This window comes from Pantherophis guttatus, chromosome 2, assembly GCF_059756535.1.
Source record: "Pantherophis guttatus breed Tessera chromosome 2, ASM5975653v1, whole genome shotgun sequence".
Lineage (NCBI taxonomy): Eukaryota > Metazoa > Chordata > Lepidosauria > Squamata > Colubridae > Pantherophis > Pantherophis guttatus.
This window is the reverse complement of record NC_142064.1, coordinates 197445250-197467316: the sequence shown is the minus strand read 5'-3', so window position 1 is coordinate 197467316 and position 22067 is coordinate 197445250. Positions and strand designations below refer to the sequence as shown.

At 38.8% G+C, this 22067-nt stretch overlaps 1 protein-coding gene across 2 annotated transcripts in view; it reads right to left on the bottom strand.

Moving 5' to 3' along the window:
- Positions 1–19299: 19299 nt before the first annotated feature.
- Positions 19300–22067, bottom strand: part of SLC6A7 (solute carrier family 6 member 7) — a 43007-nt gene continuing 40239 nt past the window's right edge. For both annotated transcript variants that reach the window (XM_034402488.3, XM_034402497.3), the window contains exon 14: positions 19300–21183. In XM_034402488.3, coding sequence (XP_034258379.1) covers positions 20971–21183 — 213 coding nt within the window. In that variant the 3' untranslated portion in view covers positions 19300–20970. The remainder of the gene's footprint in view (positions 21184–22067) is intronic.

The following is a 22067-nucleotide window of genomic DNA, read 5'->3' as shown; positions in this document are numbered from 1 at the left end:
GCTAGCAAGGAGCACAGTGGCTCACATGGTTAGGGCATTGGGTTAGGACAATTTGCAAGCCTGCATTCGAAGCTCAAGTGCTGCTGTGTGATGGAATGAGCTCCTGTCATTCGATCCAGCTTCTGGCAACCTAGCAGTTTGAAAGTGTGCAAACACAAGTAGATAAATAAGTACTACTTCAGTGGGCTCGTTAATGGGGACATGAGAGGAGCCCTCAACTGGGCATCCCCGGGCAATGGTGATGTCACCAGATGATCTTTTCACCGTGAAAGTGCTTAGGTGCTTCAAACATGGAAGTAGAGTATAGTATATTAGTTCAATTGATTTTATGGTGTTTATGTTTCTACTGGAAGAAGCCTATATCAATCCCAAAGTTTCCAGTATATTTAACCTGATCTGGTTTGCTGTAGCCAGTATGTTGCAGGGAGCAGATCTAGATCTGTGTTGACATCCCATTATCCCACCCCATGATCCTACCATGCTCTCAGCTTGATTGATCTTATAATTAGGTTTTTAAAATGAAGTGAAAGAATCAAGAATGCAATCTTGGTCCCATTGAATTAAAAGTGGCAATTTCAAGAGATTCACCAATAAATAAACTACCCTTTTAAATTGTCCATTTCCCCATAGTTTCAGTTCCTGCTGACATTATCACAATAACCTAGAGTAACTCACAATATGATTATTTTCTGTGTTGTTTCTCACTGTTATCATAGCACACTCTGTCCTTTAACTGTCCATGTTCCAGCTCGCTGTAGCAAGGGCCAAAGTCTGTTGGGCCCACGGATACTGGAGACAAACTTCCAGGTGCCGCAAAACATTGAAGCCGATTCTTCACTTCCGTTGAGAGCCTGATGACTTTATGAATGTTGCTATTTATGCTATCTCTATAGCATTTCCAGGCTGTAATCCTATAAATGCTTCTGAACCAATAAAAATTATCAAGCAGCTAAACATACTTAGCACTGTACAGTATATTATGATAATGAGATATTCACTGTAGTTTTCATAGTCAGGATTTCAGTTAGAGGGCTCAATCTGATCTGGAATGAAAATAGGAAATGCTAATTACAGTTACTGATAGTTGCATCAGAGATAAATATTAAGACTGATTCAGTTGTAGGGACTAACCCTGCTCAAAAAGGATTGTAAAAGGAAGGCAAGGGTATTAGATTCTGCAAGCCACTTCAGTTTTAGAAATTTGTTCAGAGTCTGTGCCTGAATTTGATCTTAGACTCTGATAATTGGCTTGCTGAAGATTATCAACTGATTGATATAAATGTCCATGGGGTTGACTCTTCAGGACTCATTGTGGAATAAAAGTTTGTGCTAGTAAAGCAAAAGAGATCTGGGCTTAGTTTGTGCTCTCCCTTCAACCTCTACTAGAAACAATTACCTGCTTCATTAATAGAAGCAATGTTGGGGTGTATCAGTGATCATAATTAAGGTTTGATATTTACTGGGTTGGGTTGTATCATTGAAAAGAAAACTGGCAGCCAACTGCATTGCCATAATTTCCAAGGAGGCCATGACATTAATTGAACAAGTGGTTCTGAAAATGCCATAATTACCAGGAGAATACTGGATAACCCACCCATCCCCAAATTTATGCTAGTGTAATTTAGTCTGGAGAAGACTCCCAAAGGTTTGGTTTATTAAAGCTCAGGGTCCCATAATTGAGAAGGATTCTCCATCTCCTAATATATGTTTTCACCTCTCCAAATGTATGATGAGCCTTTTCATTGACATCATCAAGACTAGGTGCATTATTACTAAATCTGACCTATTGATTGACCAATGCAGTGAATTCCCCATAGATGAAAATATCCAGAAAGCACATAAGTATATTACTAGAAGGAATCATGTGAGGAATTCATTAAGTAGAATTTCTGCAATAACAATATATCCTTTTCTAACTTTAACGTTGGGGTTGGTGGCTAAGAAAAGTAAACTTGGATTATGTCATTAAGCATTTCTGGGAGATGTTCATGTTCCTTTCTGCAACTGCATAAGAACTCATAAGAACTAGAAGGGCTTATTGGAACGCTAGGCTACCATTAGTTTTCATTGTTATGATTCTAATTTTCATAGCTTGAAACACTGAAATGACTGCTGGATCCCTCAATGTTATATAGCCATGATGGCAAACTATGGCAGAGGTGGCATGCGGGGCTGTACCTGCGGGCTCGTGAGCCATTGCCCTAGCTCGGCTCCAGAGTGCATGCACGCACCGGCCAGCTGATTTTCAGCTGGCCCTGCCCACGCCACCCCTTCCCTCCCAGGGGTCTCCATGTGGCCTGTTTTGGATGCCAAGTAAGTACAGGGCTCACATGGAGTCTCTGGGAGGGCATTTATTGCCTCCGGAGGGCCTCCAGGCGGTGGGGGAGGCCGTTTTCACTCTCCCCAAGCTCCAGGAAAGCCTCTGGAGTCTGGGGAGGGCAAAAACCGGGCCTACCAGGCCTACTGGAAATCAGGAAATGGGCCGTTTCTGGCTTCCGGAGGCTTCAGGGAGGCCTGATAGGCCCAAAATGGGACACAGGGGGGTTGTGCACAGGGAGCATGGGGGGTTGTACGGGGGAGCAGCGCGGGGGGTTGTGTGCACATGCACAGGGGGGAGGGGCACATGGGGGCATTGAATTATGGGTGTGGGCACGCACACATGCTTTTGGCACCTGAGAAAAAAAAGATTTGCCATCACTGTTATATAATATATTGGTTAAAATATTGGTTTAAGGCATCATTTGAACACAAAGCCTACTGGTCATATATCTTATAGAGGTGTCAAACTCAAGGTCCGGGGCTGGATCCAGCCTGCGAGTATTTAGATCTGGCCCATGGGGCCACCCTAGAAACAGCAAAGACCAGCCTGCGGTGTCTCTGCCAGTGAAAACGGAGCTCAGGAAGGCTGCGTGTGGCCCTCCCAGGCTCCCTTTTCAGCTGTGATGGCCTCCTGTCACCCTCTGCCAATGAAAACAGAGCTCCATTTTCACTGGCAGAGTGCGGCAGGAGGCTGTCACAGCTGAAAATGGAGCCCTGGAGCTCGTTTTCACTGGCCGAGTGCTTGGGCCACCACAGACACCCCCAACACAAGTGATGTCAAGCTGGCCACGCCCACCCTGGCCACACCCACCCTGCCCCAAGGTCAAACACAACCCTGATGTGGCCCTCAATGAAATCGAGTTTGACACCCCTGTCTTATAGTTTCATTGTTGTAGGAATGAAATGAGGGGAAACCCATGCAGTATGGCACGCAAGGAAAAGATAAGGTATAAAGGCAGCAAATAAATAATAATGATGACCCTTTCCATTGACATCATCAAGACTAGGGCTGTAGACTGCACACACTTCAAATTTCATTCGGAAAAATATCTTAAGATCTTGCACAAAGACAGCCTTTCTCAGGCTGGTGTGGAAACTGGAAAAAAGGTCAGGCTACTTTCAGGAAGAGCAGACAGATTATGTGTTTCCATTCAAGCCGTAATAAAGTAATTGTTCCAAATGGGTCAGAGGATTTATAGTTGCTTTAGGTTTACTGAAATCTTTTTTGAAAACATCCAAATTACATGTTTACTTATTCTCTGTTTTAGTACCCTTTAAAAAGAAAAAAAAAAGCCTCCACCATTACATGGTTACTTTTCCCCAGAGTTACTCTTGCTTTTATGTCAGTATATGTAACTATTAATAGTATGATTTGTTTTAGTTTGTTTTTTCTTTCAGTGGTTTTCATGAAATTGTCTCAAAACCATAAGTAAAAAAATCAGGAGAGCCTGGCCAGAACATGCATCTTTCTGTTGATTGTTTCTCCACAGCACATTACAGGAAGTCCTGGACTTATAATAGTTCATTTAATGGCCATTAGAAGTTAAAATGGTGGCTTATAGCAATAGCAATAGCACTTAATACCACTTCAGAGTGCTCTTACAGCCCCCTCTAAGCGGTTTACAGAGTCAGAATATTGCCCCCAGCAATCTGGGTCCTCATTTTACGCACCTTGGAAGGATGGAAGACTGAGTCAACCTGGTGAGATTTAAACTGCCAAATTGCAGTCAGCCGGCAGTCAGCGGAAGTCTCCTGCAGTACTGCACTCAAACCACTGCACCACCGCGGCTCTTAAATTATTAGCATTTTTTCACATTTATGACTGTTGCGGTGTCTCCGTGGTCACATGATCAAAATTCAGAGGTTTGGTAACCGACTCATATTTATGATGTTTGCAGGGTCCTGGAGTCATGTGATTGACAAGCAAAGTCAATGGGAAAACCAGATTTACTTAACAGCTGTGTGACTAATTTAACAACTGTAGTGATTCACTTAACAAATGTGGCAAGAAAAGTTGTAAAATGGGGTAAATTTCACTTAACAAATGTCTCACTTAGCAACAGAAATTGTTGGGCTTAATTGTGGTCGTCCATCGAGGGTTACCTATAGTGACATACAAAAATGCCTTTGTTTGATAGAAGTGCACAACTCTGTAAATTGCCTACAGATGTCTCTTCTGTGAACTAGAAAAAAGTGTTAGATCTGTCGAAAGCAGCTGCTTTATTTATTCCCATGAGAATTTCTCATGTTATCATTGATTTATCACTTTAGCCTCAATTTACCTTTCTGTTCCCCGGCAGTTATGTGGTAAAGAAGTTTTTCCTCACAAAACCCACATGCAATGATTTGCACATAAAATGTTGGGAAGAGGGGGGACTGAAAGGTAACTTTTCCCATATCTGATGGATTTCATGATTTTTGGCTATCTAGCAGTGTCTGAAAATACAGTGCTTAAGGACTAGGCCATTGTTGAGAGACTGATGATCAGATGGCTTACCTGAAACAGAGGAGTTGCCAGAAAAAAGAAGAAAAGATGACAGGAATCACAGTAGATGGAGATGCATTTCAGCAGCTGAGTAGTAGTGGGGGGGGGGACAGGGGGTTGGGGGGTTGTTGAAAAGTCACAATAGCTGTGATGATACAACCGGTGCCCTGTCCTCTTTTTACATGACAGTTGCACTTGATGGGCTTTTTAACACCATCACACACCATCAGCAGACACCTCTGAAGCAATATACTGCATATTTTTTATTTTATGTATTAATTAATTAAATTTATATGCCATCCATCTCACTGCCTAAGGTGATTTTATATTCATATTCCCTTCCAAAATAACATTTTTCTAAAAATCCAATTCTGTTTTGTATGTTTTTTGTATGTTTTTTTAGTATGATATCTTCAGTTAAATTTCAAGTTTCCATATTTAGAAGGTACCACAGAGGTTCATCAATGGAGGGACAGGCTTGGTTATTTCTCCTTCGGTGTGACCTTCTCAGAAGAGTTTCTCTAGGAAGAACAGCCCTGTAGCGCAAGGCTCTTGTGAAACAGAAGGGTTAAGAGAAACTCAACTGTGTACCAGGACAGTCTCACATTTCACCTCAGTGGTGAACTTACTAGGAACGCTCACAGATAAGGCATTGCCCTGCCTCATTCAGAGACTTTTATGAGGGATCCAGATAAGGTCAACATAGATTTGTAATACTCTGTTTTCCCGGCATTTGTTGCCTTTTCTTCTTCTACTTTACTATGGTACTGAAACATTGGTAAGGAAAGAAAGTAGCTGCAAAATGTCTGGCAATGTGAGAAACCATTGATTTAGAGACATTGTTAGTAACCTTTTACAAACTTTTAGCCTCAGCTTTCATATCTGCAAAATAAGGATCCCGATAACTATCTATCAGTTTTTTTAATTAGAGTGACATTCTGTAACTGCAACAAATAGTTTAAATTAACATTCCTAATACTCAAATAATTAGTTTGCAAACTGTTCAACTATATTTTTCAATCCTTAAACAAAACTGCAAGAATTCACACAATGAATAGTGGCTAAAGTTTTAGAGCAACTTGTGGAATAGAGTTATTTTTACAATTTCCCTCCATGCCCACTTAGCATTAATATCAATTAATTGTGCCAATACAAGCATAAAGTGACCAAGATTCTTTGTAAAAGACCATGCTCCCTACAGTCTGAAAAGGAGCTAGAATAACAGAGTTGTAAGGGACCTTGGAGGTCTTCTAGTCCAACCCCTTGCTTAAGCAGAAAACCCTACACCACTTCAGAGAAATGGTTATCCAACATCTTCTTAAAAACTGCCAGTGTTGGAGCATTCACAACTTCTGGAAGCAAGTTGTTCCACTGATTAATTGTTCTAACTGTCAGGAAAATTCTTCTTAGTTCTAAGTTGCTTCTCTCCTTAATTAGTTTCTACCCATTGCTTCTTGTCCTGCTCTCAGGTGCTTTGAAGAATAGCTTGACTCCCTCTTCTTTGTGTCAGCCCCTGAGATATTGGAACACTGCTATCATGTTTCCCCTAATCCTTCTTTTCATTAAACTAGACATACCCAGTTCCTGCAACCGTTCTTCATATGTTTTAGCCTCCAGTCCCCTAATCATCTTTGTTGCTCTTCTTTGCACTCTTTCTTGAGTCTCCACATCTCTTTTTACATTGTGGCAACCAAAACTGAATGCAATATTCCAAGTGTGGCCTTACCAAGGCATTATAAAGTGGTATTAACACTTCACTTTTTTTTTTAATTTTGATTTATATGCCGCCCTTCTCCGGAGACTCAGGGCGGCTTACAATGCGTTAAGCAATAGCCTTCATACTTTTGTATATTTATACAAAGTCAACTTATTGCCCCCACAATCTGGGTCCTCATTTTACCTACCTTAGAAAGGATGGAAGGCTGAGTCAACCTTGAGCCTGGTGAGATTTGAACTTGCAGTAATTGCAGGCAGCTGGTGCACTGTAACAGTGCTTAATCAGCTATGCCACCAGGCTCCTATGGTGATCTTAATTCTATCCCTCTGTTTATGCAGCCTAGAACTGTGTTGGCTTTTTTGGCAGCTGCTACACACTGCTGGCTCATATCTAAATGGTTGTCCACTAGGACTCCAAGATCCCTCTCACAGTCTACTATTGAGCAAAGTACCACATATACTGTACCTGTGCATTTTATTTTTCTTGTCTATATGTAGAACCTTACTTTTTCATTTGCTTTAACTCATATTTAGTTCATTTGCTTTAGCTCATATTTTCTAACTTGATGGAAGATGTAGCAGTCCAACACTGTGGAAGGGTACTGGGTTGGGGAAAAACTATTTTTGTAGTTGGAATACAACAAAAATATAGAATATAAAATATTCATTGAAAGGCAAAGCAAAGTCTAAACAGTAGTACAGTAGTACAGAACTGGCAAACTGCATGTAGTTACTAAGATTCAAGCCTGACTTTTAGGTTAATTTTTTTTTAGCATTCTGATCATTATGTTTAATCGCTAGGAAATGGAAATATCTGCCAGTCTTATGGGTTACAATAGTGCTAGTGATTGCAGTTCTTAAATTGGTATGATAATTCATTAATTTATATGTTTATTTCTGTCTTGTTTAACTATTCAGCCTCTCTCATTATGCCTATATCTCCTGCAATGACAAGTGACCATTCTAGAAGGAAGGCTATCTGGCTCAGGTACATTATTACCAAAGCTGAACTATTGATTGATCAATCCGGTGAATTCCCCATAGATGAAAATGTCCAGAAAGCACCTAAATATATTACTAGAAGAAATTGTGTAAGGAATTCATTAAGTAGAATTTCTACAAGAACAATAATATATCTCTTTCTAACTCTGACGTTGGGTTGGTGGCTTAGAAAAGTAAACTTGGATTATGTCATTAAGCATTTCTGGGAGATGTTGACGTTCCTTTCTGCAACTGCATAAGAACTCGTAAGAACTAGAAGGGCTTATTGGAACGCTAGGCTACCATTAGTTTTCATTATTATGATTCTAATCTTCATATCTTGAAATACTGAAATGACTGCTAGATATCTCAATGTTATATAGTTTATTGGTTAAAATATTGGTTTAAGGCACCATTTGAACACAAAGCCTTCTGGTCATATATCTCATAGGTTCATTGTTGTAGGGATAAAATGAGGGAAACCCCACACAATATGCCACACAAGGGAAAGATAAGATATAAAGGCAGTGAAGAAATAATAAATTAATGTAATCTGGTTTACATTTATCTTTCTCTACACATGATATATTCCATGCAAAATAGGATAGAATTGAAGAATGCCACAGAACTTTGCATTTCTACTGTATTATGCAATCAAATTGCACAAAGTTATCCAATTTAAAGTAAGAAGCATTCAGATGCTCTGCTTTATCACAAATACAGGGTTGTTTAGCGACCATTCAAAGTTACAACGGCATTGAAAAAAGTGATTTATGACTATTTTTCCCATTTTACGACTATTCTGGCATCCCCATGGTCATGTGATTAAAATTCAGATGCTTGGCAACTGACTCATATTTATGATGGTTGCAGTATCCCGGAGTCATGTGCTCACTTGCTGTGACCTTCTGACATCCAAAGTCAATGGGGAAGCAGATTCACTTAATAATCATGTTACTATCTTAACAACTTCAGCAAGAAACTGTGGCAAGAAAGGTCTTAAAATGGGACAAAACTCACTTAACAAATTTCTCACTCAGATATTGAAATTTTGGTTTCAATTGGGGCCATAAGTTGAAGACGAACTGTACCTCTTAAATACAAAGCAAAGTTAGTGTCAGGCGCAAACAACCAGATCCACACATGTAGAGTTCAATTAGCTATTTTATTGCTCAACCCTATACACATGAATCTTCTCAGACTGATGTTTTGCACCTGGATAAAACTAGATAAGGTTCAATGGCATTCAAGGGAGGTCAGACTTTGCACTCTTGTGCCCACCTAGGGATTCCAGACTAATTCCTCACTTGACTCCTCCTGGCTTGGCCAGTCTCTCTCTTATGGCTATGTCTGTCCAGGCATACAGGCATAAAACCATAAAACCCAAAGTATTAGTTCCTAATTATGTTTGCACTCCAGCTATCGGTTGTAGGTAAGAACAAAGATCAAATAGATCGTTGATATCCAAGATACCCCTATTATTCAATAAGGAAACATAATAAAAACAAACGCCTAGAATAAACTAAAAAAATAGAGTTCCACTCCCCCATCCATCCATAAGTAGTTTGGCATTCACAAACTCTACTTATTTATGCAATCATGAATTCCCCTTCATCCATCCATCCATTCTTTCCTTCACTTCTATAGGCAGCCTTTCTACCAAAAATTTAACTAGGAGCCAAAATTTAGAAGAGAATTCATGTTTCAATTCATGCTTCAAAATAATAATAAGACTGAGCATTTATTGTCATGTCTTTTATGTTATGGGTCAGCATTTTGTAAATGTGAATTCAAAAGTATCTCATGGCAAGACCCATTCAAGCCATTGCTTAGTCTTTCCCTGCAAGGATTTCCCTACTCACTTGAACTTTTATGTTAGATCTCCCCTAACAAGAATATTGTGAAACATAGAAAAATGTCTGCCAAATCAATACCCTTTACCCAGTGTGCCTAATCATTCTGTTCAACAACCATGCAAAAGCATTGCTGCTCATCAGCTACTTTTACATAACCAATTCTTTTCCTCTCTACCAAGATTCTGAAATCAGTGTGGTTCCTCGGCTTTCACCCAGTCAAAGGCAATTTGGGCAGTAAAGTAGCCTCTCCTTGGGCAAACAGTGTCAAGGTTAGAGCAAGTCATTAATTGTAATAATAAATCTTTATTGCAAATCCCTCTTCTTCCCATCCCCCACCCTGGATGTAACTTTCCATAAACTACATTTATGGTATGCTTTATAATGATTAACTCATTGCTTGGTAGCTTGCAAAACTTTTTGAAAAGCCTGGCCCTGGATAAGCTAAGGGTGGGCTGGAATCTGAAAGAGAAAGAGAAAAGGATATCTCTTTTTCAGGATATCTCTTTCATTTGTAGAGCTAATGGCCTGCTGGCAAATCTGATTAGGAAAGCGAAGAATGCAGCTAGCTGCTTTTCCAATGAAATAATTTTAAGACAGCTTCTTTTTCTAAGCTCTGTAATGGAAAATAAAATACAATTACATAGACCCATTGTCAGGTTGACTAATTTTAACTGTCTCAAACTTTACCTCAGTTCCCTTTCCATGGTGCGATATAAACGTATGACTGATCAGAAAGAAGAGTTTTCATAAAAGCACCACAATCAAAGAGATCAATTTGGCGTCTATTTTGCTATTTGGAAGGACATTTGGCAAGGACTTTTATTCTTCCTGCCTTTTGAGTCCCTTCACTTGCAGTTCAGTTCCCCTATAAACATTTTAGGGCATCTTATCACCATACGTTTCTTGCAACCCCTTTTTAGCCTGCACTTTTTTTCGTTAATGGTTAGCTTTAGTTTATACTTTTAAATCATTTTATTGTCTAGTTTTATTTTTGACTGATAGGCATCTAAATGTTTTATTGTATATCATCCTCATATCTGTTAATTTCATGGTGATTCATTAAGTCATGCAAGGAATAGCTCAATCAGGCCTTTTGCAGGAAATATCTACTGAGGAATTAACAAGCTTTGTATCAGAAAGCAATACAAAATAAATATTTGAAAAAATAATGAATTCATTTTGCTTTAAATTTGTCCTCTCGAATGAGAGGACTCTTATCAGAAGGCCTCTGCTTAATCAAGTGCATTGGGGAATCTGGAAAGGAAGACATTCCTATATACAGTCCTTCTATACCATTAGAGATACTTCAGTTCAGATTAAAGCTGAATTCTTCCTGTGATTTGGGCAAGCAACCTGAAATCCCAAAAGCAGTAGTGGAATTCAATTTTTTTTACTACTGGTTCTGTGGCCGTGGCTTGGTGGGTGTGGTGGGGTAAGGATACTGCAAAATCTCCATTCCCACCCCACTCCAGGGGAAGGATCTCTGATCTCCGTGTATTTCGCTGTGCCCTCAAAACCATGTTGTTCCGCCAGGCTGGGCTATCAATGTAAAGATTTTAATTGGTTTTAAATGGGATTTTAAATTTGGGGTTTTATAAATTGGGCCTATTATTTAATAATTTTAATTATTTTTAAATATTGTCTGTCTTTGTGTTTTTAATTAGGCTGTACACCGCCCTGAGTCCTTCGGGAGAAGGGCGGTATAGAAATAAAATTAATAAAATTAATAATAAAATTAATAATAATAATAATAATAATAATAATAATAATGATACAGCAAAATCCCCATTCCCACCCCACTCTGGGGCTAGCCAGAGGTGGTATTTGCCGGTTTTCCGAACTACTCAAAATTTCCACTATCGGTCCTCCAGAACCTGTCAGAACCTGCTGAATAGCACCCTGCCCAAAATCCCCTTTTATCTCCCCAAAAAACCCCTTCTATAATGTCACTTTCAGCAGTACAGCTAGCAAAACTTTGGTACTTGTTTCCTGTCATTTTGAGAAAAGAAGGTCTGAAGGCAGCATTGTACATCTTAAAGTTCATATTTTTTTTAAAAAAAAAGGCAGAGCTATCCTACTGGGAGAAGGAAAAGGACATTGGGTGAGCAAAAGCAGAAGCAAACAGAGGGGAGAAAGGGGGGAGGGAAAGGCAGTTTCAATGTATTATTTCTCAAAGGCAATGTCCATTTTTCCACCACTTCTGCTCTTTTGCCTTTTTGTTCAGGTCACCTATAATACAACAGTCAGTTGCTGTTTAAATTCATGCTCATTCTCTCCAGCACAGAAAACCCAGCTCTGTGGTACTCTTTTGGTTGTTGTTGTTGTTGTTGTTGTTGTTGTTGTTGTTGTTGTTGTTGTTTTTCAATAAATGGGGGTGCCCCAAACCCCCAGGCTTCTCTGGAGAGCTTAACTGTCCCACAGTTTTTCAAAGGAAGCTGAACTAAAGAACAAATTGTTACTGAAGCCTGTGCTCTTCCTTCATTTCCTAGTTGCTGCTTAGTCCCAACGGCCTGTTTTATTTGCCTTAATAAAATCACAAACACCCCCAAATAATGTAGAATTTGAAGAAAGCAGTTCTGTACATAAAAGGTCAAATGTAATTATTATAATTTTCACATGAGGTTGCTTCTCTTTCTTTCAATTTATTAATAAAAGCAGACTCGTTTTTTTTGTTTTTTTTAGTGACTCTGTTTTAGGGATGCTTTTTACATGGAATCACCTTGCTTTATTCATGGAATCTTACACAGAGCTTACACTCTTAGAGACATGTAACTCTTGAGATGCTTGCATGAAGACATCATGATGGAAATATAATTGCTAGAGAAATTGCAAAAGAAAATACAAAGTCCAGGAAACAACTTGTGGATTTTTAAAGAAATCATAAGTTTTTAAACATTGAATTTTCCCATGCTTCCACTGGCTCTACTTCCTTTAGGCTTGGGAGGTATGATCCTACATCTCCACTGTCCAATGTATCTTTTCTTTTTATGTACACTGAGAGCGAATGCACCAGGGGTGAAATGCTCCCGGTTCGGACTGGCTCGGGCGAGTAGGTAGCGATGGCGGTGGGCAGTTCAGAGAACCGGTAGCAAAAATCCATGCCCCACCCCCCATGCCCAGCTGAGCCGCGCGATCATCAGAGCCTTTTTTTCTTTTACATGGCTCTGACGGGCCAAGCTCTGATGATCCCAGCTGAGTTGCCTGCTAATCAGGCAACTCAGCTGGGATCGCCAGAGCCATGTAAAAGAAAACAACTTTTTTTCTTTTAAATGGCTCTGACGATCCAAGCTCTGATGACCCCAGCTGAGTTGCCTGCTAATTGGTAGCAAAAATCCCTCCCCCTCCCCCCCTCAGCTTGCTTACCAACTCAGCTTGCTGGTCCCAACTCCTTGCTGTAATCCCTGCAATCCATTGCATCAGCAAGCAACTGAATCTCCCTCCCTGCAATCAAGCAGGCAGGGAGTTGTGGACTTCAACTCCCAGAATTCCTCAGCCAGCAATGCAAAGCTGGCTGAGGAATTCTGGGAGTTGAAGTCTACAAGTCTTAAAGTTGCCAAGGTTGGAGACCCCTGTTCTATCGGGGAAGTTTTTTTCCCCTTTGGGAGCTTTAAAAAAATAGTTAATTGGGGGTTTTTTTTAGTTGTTCTTTTTTTAGACCTAGCCATTTAAAGTTTAAGAAGTTTTAAATTTAGCTGCTTTTATATAAAAATAAAAATAAATTAAAATAAAATAATATTTGTGCAGCTTTCTGAGATTTAGTGTGTTTCTGTAGTGTTTCACTCTAACTACACAAACACACAAAATCTCACAAAGCTGTATGTGGAATTTGGTGTGTGTAAAGTGTGAAAGTTGGTTTTTGGGGCTTTTTGTGGCTGTGTGAGGTTCCTGCTTGTTGAAGGGGCCATTTTGGGTCTAGCACAGCTGCTTTTATATTGTGGGTGAGCCAGTTGTGTTGTGTTGTGTTTTGTAGATTAAAAAAAGGGCAAAGAAGTGACATTGACTTGGCCATGCCCACCTGACCAACAAGCCATGCCCTCCCAGTCACCTTACCACCAAGCCCCGCCCACTAATTAAGCCACACCCACAGAACCGGTAGCAAAAAAATTTAGATTTCACCCCTGGTATGCACCAAGACAAATTCCTTGTGTGTCCAATCACACTTGGCCAATAAAAAATTCTATTCTATTCTATTCTATTCTATTCTATTCTATTCTATTCTATTCTATTCTATTCTATTCTATTCTAACATCCTAACCATTATTCTGTGGTAGCTGTGATCTGTTTCCATCCTTTGCATTGGGATGTTTGTATTAGTTGCACTTAAGGCTACTGAATGTTTTAGTTTGCCTAACCTTGTATAGAACTGAGCTGCCTGCTGGCCCTGATTTACAAGAAGCAAAGGGAAAGCCATCCATCTCCTTAAAGAAGGTCACGTCTAAGCAGGGTTGTTGTTTTTTTGTGTTATTTCTATGATACAGCAAGACAGGAAGGCTGTTAGTTTTTCATGCATATAGAGCTTCTTGGGGAAGTTACAGACAATATATATTGTCTTTACACTATCTTGAATATCTATTATAAGTCCAGTGGATAGTGACATGGTGGAGTACAGGAATTCTACGTTACATGTGATGGATGTAACTATGGTGAACATTTAGAGCAATTTTGTATTCGTTGTCTTTTAGCCTAGAAGCAAAATAGCAGTGGCATCTGGGAAATGTCTGATACTAGGCACTTTCACCTGGAGTCAATGATTATACTGCCAATATTGATGTCCCATAGAACTGTTTTACAGAGTTTTTACCCTATGGGAAGCCTTGACATTCTGAAAAGTGTGTGCATTGCAAAGCTGAAAGCCTAAGTATACACAAAGCAAAGCACAAATTGCTTGACTCAGGCAAAAACAAAGCCAAATTGTTGATACAAACAAAACTTTGAATATTTTTTATCCAAGGCAATGTATAATTAAAAAGGAAGGAAGGAAGGAAGGAAGGAAGGAAGGAAGGAAGGAAGGAAGGAAGGAAGGAAGGAAGGAAGGAAGGAAGGAAGGAAGGAAGAAGACATTAAATATTGAATCATATTTTAACAGAACTTTTCAGAAATGGAATATTATTTGGCTATTAAAACAAATAGGCATTCTCATTAAATCTATAAATAATGATGCAGATAGATAAATATGAGATCTTTCTCTCTCCCCTACACTAAACTGATATTCAGTATTTAAATCTCAAGTCTTCCTGAAAATACTTTACAAAATTGATCAACATCCTCTTAAACACAGGACCTTTATTTTAAGATGCTGTTCTATTTGATGTTATTATCATTCATCATCTCTGTTTACAAAGGAGATAAGCAGGAAACATATAAGAATTTTTGTTCTATTTCCAACTATCTGCATCCAGTTAAATAAGGTTTTTTTTCCTTACATGATTTCAGTTTCCTGAAACAAGGAGAAACCTGATCAGCATGTATTTAACAATCTCATAACCAGGATGGGTTAAACTATCTGAATAAATTTGGGTTGTGAATATGTATTCTTAGAACACCTGCTCCAAGGTGGGAGGAGAAAGAAGCAGACAAGGAATATTCTGCAATGTATGTATGAGGGGCCAGTCCTACCATCAGCATTCAAATTGCTGTCCACTCACAACTAGCACTTCAAAGCTTTCTACCTTCATTTCACAAAGCTGATATTTGTTGCAATTCAGTGAGAAAAGTTAATGTCCTCTTGACCTCTTTCTCCCTCACCCTGGGAAAATGTGTGTCCTTCTTCCTCCTTTTATCCCTCCCAATACTATCATTTTAGAAGTCATCTTTAACATTGTTCTGCAAATGTATAAAAAAGTACAGAGCGTGTTTAAAGTGCTGAATCTTCATCCTTCGTTCAAGCTCTTATAATAGAATATTTCTTTTTCTTAAATAACTTAGCAGTAAATTCCTAATTTAGCCCCAGCTATGGGGCAATAGCTATGGTTTTCTGTTTGGTCACCACTGATACAAGCATTGAAGAGATAACTATAAACTGTTGTTTGCAATTGCACTATTTCCTTTACAGTAGTGGCCAAAATTGTGGAAACCTTTTGGGAAAAATGTATTTTCTAAAACTAGCTAATAACATCACTTTTTTTTGGAGTAGTACCATAAAATTATATATCAATGGAAAGATAATTCAAGAATCTAATGCAATAACTTTTATGAAGGATTTGCTATTAGAATAGCAGTTACAGTATAAAGAAGAAAAGTAGAAACAAGTAGAAAAAACAAGATATACAAAAAACATCACCATAGAAAAAACAAGATATACAAAAATTATCACATCAGTTAATACTTAGTTGGGTAACCTTTAGCATGAATTATGGCCTTACAACGTCTTCCCATGGAGTGAACCAAGTCTTTTAGTTCTGTAGCTGTTATAATGTGAAATCAAAATTGAATGATTGCTTCTATTAACTGGGTTTTATTGCTGGGTTGCTTCTGACTAACAAGTTTCTTTAGTCGGCCCCATAGATTTTCAATTAGGTTATTTATTTTTTATTTTTTTATTTATTTAATTTGTATACCGCCCGTTCCAGTGTGCACATAAGCGCCGGCCAGCTCATCTTCAAGCACGCAGGAGCTCTGGAAACCGGAAGAGCAGCTCCCTGGCACGGATGTGCATGCACACCAGAAACTGGAAGACCAGGTGACCGGCGCACATGCTCACGTCGAAAACCAGAAGCTCAGCTTCCCGGCATGCACATCCACACCAAGGAGCTGCTCTTCCGATTTCCGGTGCTCCCACATGTGCATGCCGGGGAGCTGCTCTTCCGGTTTCTGCTGCTCCCCCGCGCACATGCTCCCGTTTCGGCACTCGGTGCTGAAAAGGTTCGCCAACACTGGTCTAGACTGAGTTATAAGTTAAATGGTTGAATTAATGTTATATGCTGCAGTTATTTCCAATTATTATTTGGAGAGGATTTTTGGTCAGGTTTTTTTCCTCTTCTTTGCCATATTTTGTGCTTTTTAACTCAGCTGGAAATTCCAAAGCCTAACGTGACTACTGCTGGGGAGGGGGGGAGCTTGTATTCCAGACTGCCCTCTAACCCTTAAGCCTTAGTTGTTTCTTCTAGGAATGTGGCTGCTTATGAATGAATGCAAGGTCAGTTCCAATATGGTTATGCTGGTTGAGCCAAACACAGCAGGTATTCTGTCCCCGTCTCACACACGCACACAAACAGTCAGCCAGGAGTTAATAAAGCCAGCAGACAGGAATTTCTTTGAGATAACAGCATTGGCAGCAACCCAGTAGCTGCTTGCCAAAAACTTTACTCATGAAGGGAGATTTTCCTCCTCTATCGGATAAACCAAAATAAGTTCACAAAGCCAAAGAATTGTCAAGTCCAGTCCATAATAAATCCAAGGAAGGCATATAACAAAGTTCCAGAAAAGCAGTATGACTTGCTAACTTTTCAGTTTAGTCCATCACAAAGCCTGAATGGCCACTCCCCCCTTTTCCCCCCTGGGCGATGTGGTCCAGTGACTCAGATCAATCTCTGGCACGCCTCCTTCTCTGCTGCACGCACTTGTCTTTCCGATGCTGTCAGGGATCCAGCCAAGACTTATCTCCGTCGCTATCTAAGTGCGGCTGCTCGGAAGTGCCTGGCTCCTGGCCTATCTCTTCTGCTTCGGAAGACACCTGAGGCATTGCCAGAGAGCAGGGTCCTGGAGAGGGAGGCCTTGCCAACTCCTCTCCTTCACTTTCGGAGTCTTCTCCCTCCGATAAGACGGGCTCGGGGGGCGGAGTCACAACAGCAGGAGGAATTCAGTAATTTGCATATTCCTCCTTGTGAGGCTAATAAATAATCAAGGTTATTCTGTTGTCCATGCTAAGATGGCTGATATCCTATTTATTTTTGCATAGTATATAACACATCCACAGTAATCAAGACCCAAATTATCTATTTATATGCATGACCTGTACAAGACAATCTAAAAATTGGAAAAAAAGAAGGGTACATTTTAAGATGGATTATTGGAATACTACATCCATGAGGCAAATCAGAATCATTTATTACATAAAAATTTATTTCATACAAAGGACATGACCAAAACTGTGTTCAATGGGTCTCCTATAATCACTGGCACATTGGCAAAATAGTCATCATCAGCATCCAGTTCTCTTAAAAAGAATTGTCATTATAAAGTGTTAATCCATAATATAGTATGAACACTCATTTGCTTATAGCACGGGTGTCAAACTCGCCATGTCATGTTGCCTTCACGTGACGTTTTGAGACATTTTCCCCCTTCACGAAGCTGGAGTGGCGTGGCCTGTGTGTGATGTATCAGGCCCGTGGGCCTCCAGTTTGACACTCCTAGCTTACAGTATTTTACACTTTATGGAGCATATTATCCTATGTTTAAAAACTGGAGAGAACAAAATATGATCACTAATAAACCAACATCCCACTGTGGTTTGACCATCCCTATTATTCAAATATTACTGGATAACTGTGAAGAAGATTGATTGTGCTGCATTAATAACAAAGTCTTCATTGTCAATGAAAATAGCAATACAGAATACTTTATAACATTTTACTGCATGTTTCATGTTGCATGTTTCATGTTGAGGGTCAAAGTTATGTACAAGGTCTGTTTTTCTTCACCATATCAGCAAATGTTAGTATGAAAATCAGGTTCTTTCCTTAAATTGTCTTCAGTGGACAATTGTTGTTGACTCTTGCTTTTTTAAAAAAAAATTCCCCTTTACCAGTATTTGAGGAAAAATATTCATATGCGCATTCAAGGATATTAATAGAAATTTTCCCCTACTCAGCTAATGTGAATTACTTTTATTTGCAAGTGCGAAAAAACACTGAATTTTTATTTCTTTGGATATTCAGAGTGACCATTAAGAGAGCCTATAATGCAAATGAATAGGCCAGAGATCACACATTTATAGTCTGTATTAGGTCTAAAACAATTAAAAGTGCCTTGGTTTTACATACCATGGGAGTTTAAGCAGATGATTTAAAAAGGATTAGGAAGATAAGAAAGTGCAATGTGGTTGAGTTTGGCTGGACAACAGATATGAACCAATAAGTAAAAAGCCCATTAAAAACATAATTATTCAGTTTTCTGGCCAGGATGTTAAGATGAGAAAAAGATCAGTTTGGCAGTTGAAGAATGACAGTTAGAAAGTGAAGGATACAGTTGGCCAAATCAAGGCAGTGTTTCTCAACTTCACAACTTGAAGACATGTGGACTTGAACTTTCAGAATTCCCCAGCACCTATATAGGTAGTCCTTGACTTATGACCCACAACTGAGCCCAAAATTTCTCTTGCTAAGTGAGACATTTGTTAAATGTATTTTACCCCATTTTATCACAGTTGTTAAGTGAATCACTAAAGTTTTTAAGTTAGTAACATGGCTGTTAAATGAATCTGGCTTCCCCATTGACGTTGCTTATCAGAAGGTTGCAAAAGATGATCACATGACCCTGGGACACTACGACTGTCATAAATATGAGTCAGTTGCCAACTGCCTGAATTTTAATCACGTGATCATGGGGATGTTACAATGGTCATAAGTGTGAGAAACGGCCATAACTCGCTTTTTTCAGTGCCATTGTAACTTTCAATGTATTTAAAACTAATATTTCATCAGAGATATTTCCTGGTTTTACTGTAACATGCTTCTTGAGGAATGATCTTATTAGAACTGGCACCGCTGGCAATATCAACATTTCAAGTTTGATGTTGTCTTTTATGCTGGCTGTCCTCATGAACAATGCTAAAGAGTAAGTTTGATCTTCTCTTCTACTATATGTGCAATACGTGATTGTATTTCAGATAACGGTATAAATTTTACACCCCATTAAAGGCTGATTTCAGCACAAGACAATGTCAGCATCTTATAATAAATGTTGAAACCAACATGTTTCCATAATGAATTAAAGAGCATATTCTACCATGCAACCATTCCTTTATTAGTCAGTCCATCCGTTCATCCATCTGAGCAGTCAGCCAGCCCATCATAACAGTTCCATATTAGACTCGTTTTACACATGGCCAACTTAAACCATCTCCACTTTTGATACTATCATTTTTTAGAAAGAAAAGAAGTAATATGGATAATGCTCTGTAGGCAAGTATTCTGACATCTCCAGGCGTGGAAAGTCTCCCATTAGAACTGCTGTAGCCACTTCAACTTGATACAGTGGTCTAGACTTAATGGTATTTGTAAAGCAATTTCATACAGGAAAAAATCATTGATGGGGCATATATTTTTTTGCCTTTTCAAAGTCCCATGCTCTCTGAAACCCTGAATAACTGGCAGTAGTTCTTCAGGATTTCAGAGAGCATGGGACTTTGAATTTGCAAAAAAATACAAAACAAAACAAAACAAAACCATGTGCTCCATCAGTGATTTTCCTTGTATGAAACTGCTTTATAGAATACCATTAAGTCACATGGAGTTATATCACCTGAGACTCAATATAAAATAGCTTCCTACATTCACAATCATAGACTGTAGTTTTCATACATAGTGAATGTATGGACCCTTGGCATTAAAACCTCATATGAATGTGCATAGTACTTGAATTTGAACTCTTACTCCTACAGTTTTCAGAGATAATTTATCAGATTCTATAGGTATAAATTAACCCCTTTATAAACAGACACCAAAGTGTCTGGTCACTGTACAAACAATTGTTAAAAATGTTGGTTGTAGTTATGATTATTATTATTATTTTGTAATATATCTTCATGTGAAAAACATTTTTCAGTCAGTTTAACTTTTCTAGTGCAAATATTTCTTTTACTGGCATGAATTTGGTTCCCTGGACTGTGTTAATCCTTGAAAAAAAAGAGACCTTAAGTTAGTTATTTCTAACTTCTAGAAATCTACATCGACCCAATATAAGATTGAATACATTATACATTGAATTTTATGGTTGTCCCAAAAAAATTCCTCTATATCTTTTAATTTATCCTAGACTTAAAAATTAGACTTATTGATTTGGAATTTTAGACTTACTGTGATATTGAATATTTTCTTGCAATTCATACACATGTTCAAGGTCTCTGACTTTCTATAAGGAATACACCCCATAAGCTACTTTCAAACTCCCTTAGGCACTATGCAAAATTACCATTTACTACACCACGGAAGATAGAACAATGGAAGGTTTTTGAGAAGTGGTCCACTGGATAAAGAAACTTCTATGTTTCTATGGAACAAGGAAGTTTGTAGATAAAGAAGTACAAGCATATAACTACAAGAAAATAGACTGGATCAATACAATAGGAACTAGCATACAGTATACTTATTCTGAATTTGGGAAACCCATTCTTGGTGACAGCAGCAAGGACAACATGAATGAGTGACCTGCATCAGGCATCAAAGCACTAAGACAAGCTCATTGCACATCTTGTCACATTGAACAGAAACCTCAACAACATTGGGATTTACAGCCAAATGCACTGATATAAGGTTCTGAATAGGCAATCTTTGGCTGCATCTGGAAACAGACTGCCGATTGGACTGATGTGCCAAAGTGCAAAGTTGGTCAGAGCATTCCCCACAATCTCTTTGCCTTCCATCACCTGATGTGAATAGGTAGACTTTTTCTTCATATGATAGATTCTTCTTCATCCTCTTCCATCTCTTTATCAATTTGAAAGGCTATGTTTTCATAGCTAGTTATCCCTCCGTATTTTCTCATGTGGACCATCAAAGGTTTAGGAGACTGGCTACCTGTCAGGGTGGCCACATACATGCCAGTTCTGTTCTCCTCCAGAGAAGGACCCCAATCCATAGTTGGTCTGCTAGCTTGCTGGAGTCTCTGCAGGTAATGAACAAATGAATCGTTGTTATTATAAGCACATCCCAATGAAATTCCAGTAGCTAGGAATTAATTATTTTGCAGTTCATGGGTATTAACAGAATCTGCCATGTATTATTTGTGGGGTTTGATGGGATTCCAGTTAATCTAAACTAGTCCCAAGTTTAATCATACCATATGTAGTAATCCACAATATTTGTCCCTCTGTTAACATAAGAAATGATTTCACTATAGCAGTTCAAAAAATGGAAATTTCTGTATTTCTTTTCGCCTAGAACTATAAGGAATTATAGCACTCAAGTTTTGTTCGGCCTTGGGATCTCATTAGGCCATCTCAAGACTTGTAAGCCCTCAGATACAAAAAACTTATAGTTTTGTTGCAGGATGTTTTTTGAGATATAATTACTTGACTAATGTGGTCCTAACACCTGCACAGCTAAGGTAGTAATTACTTCTGTTGGTACCAACGTTCTTCCTTGTTTACTTGCTTTATCTTCCACCTGCCCTTTCATACTCTGTCTTACTTAGTAAATACATTAATGGAGACCATCAAGGAAAATAATAAGTTTGTTCTGCTGATTGAACATGAAGATTTGCCCCCTTAAACAAGAAAGAATGTTTGTACCAATGGAGATGCCCAAAGGAATAATTTGTTTCTTTTTCACAGTCAATGCAAAAATAATAAAATAATTATTTCACTTATATGTCACCACATAATTGCTATGTGCTAGTGAGTAATATGCCTAATGTTTATATTATCCCAAGGTTCACATAAACTTTCACCCTTCCTATTCTGAGTGTCATAGTAAAAGCATGGAAGATGAGTCCTAAATGTAATTTCTAGACCACAATAACTACAATGCTTATTACCAGTTGTGGCTTTA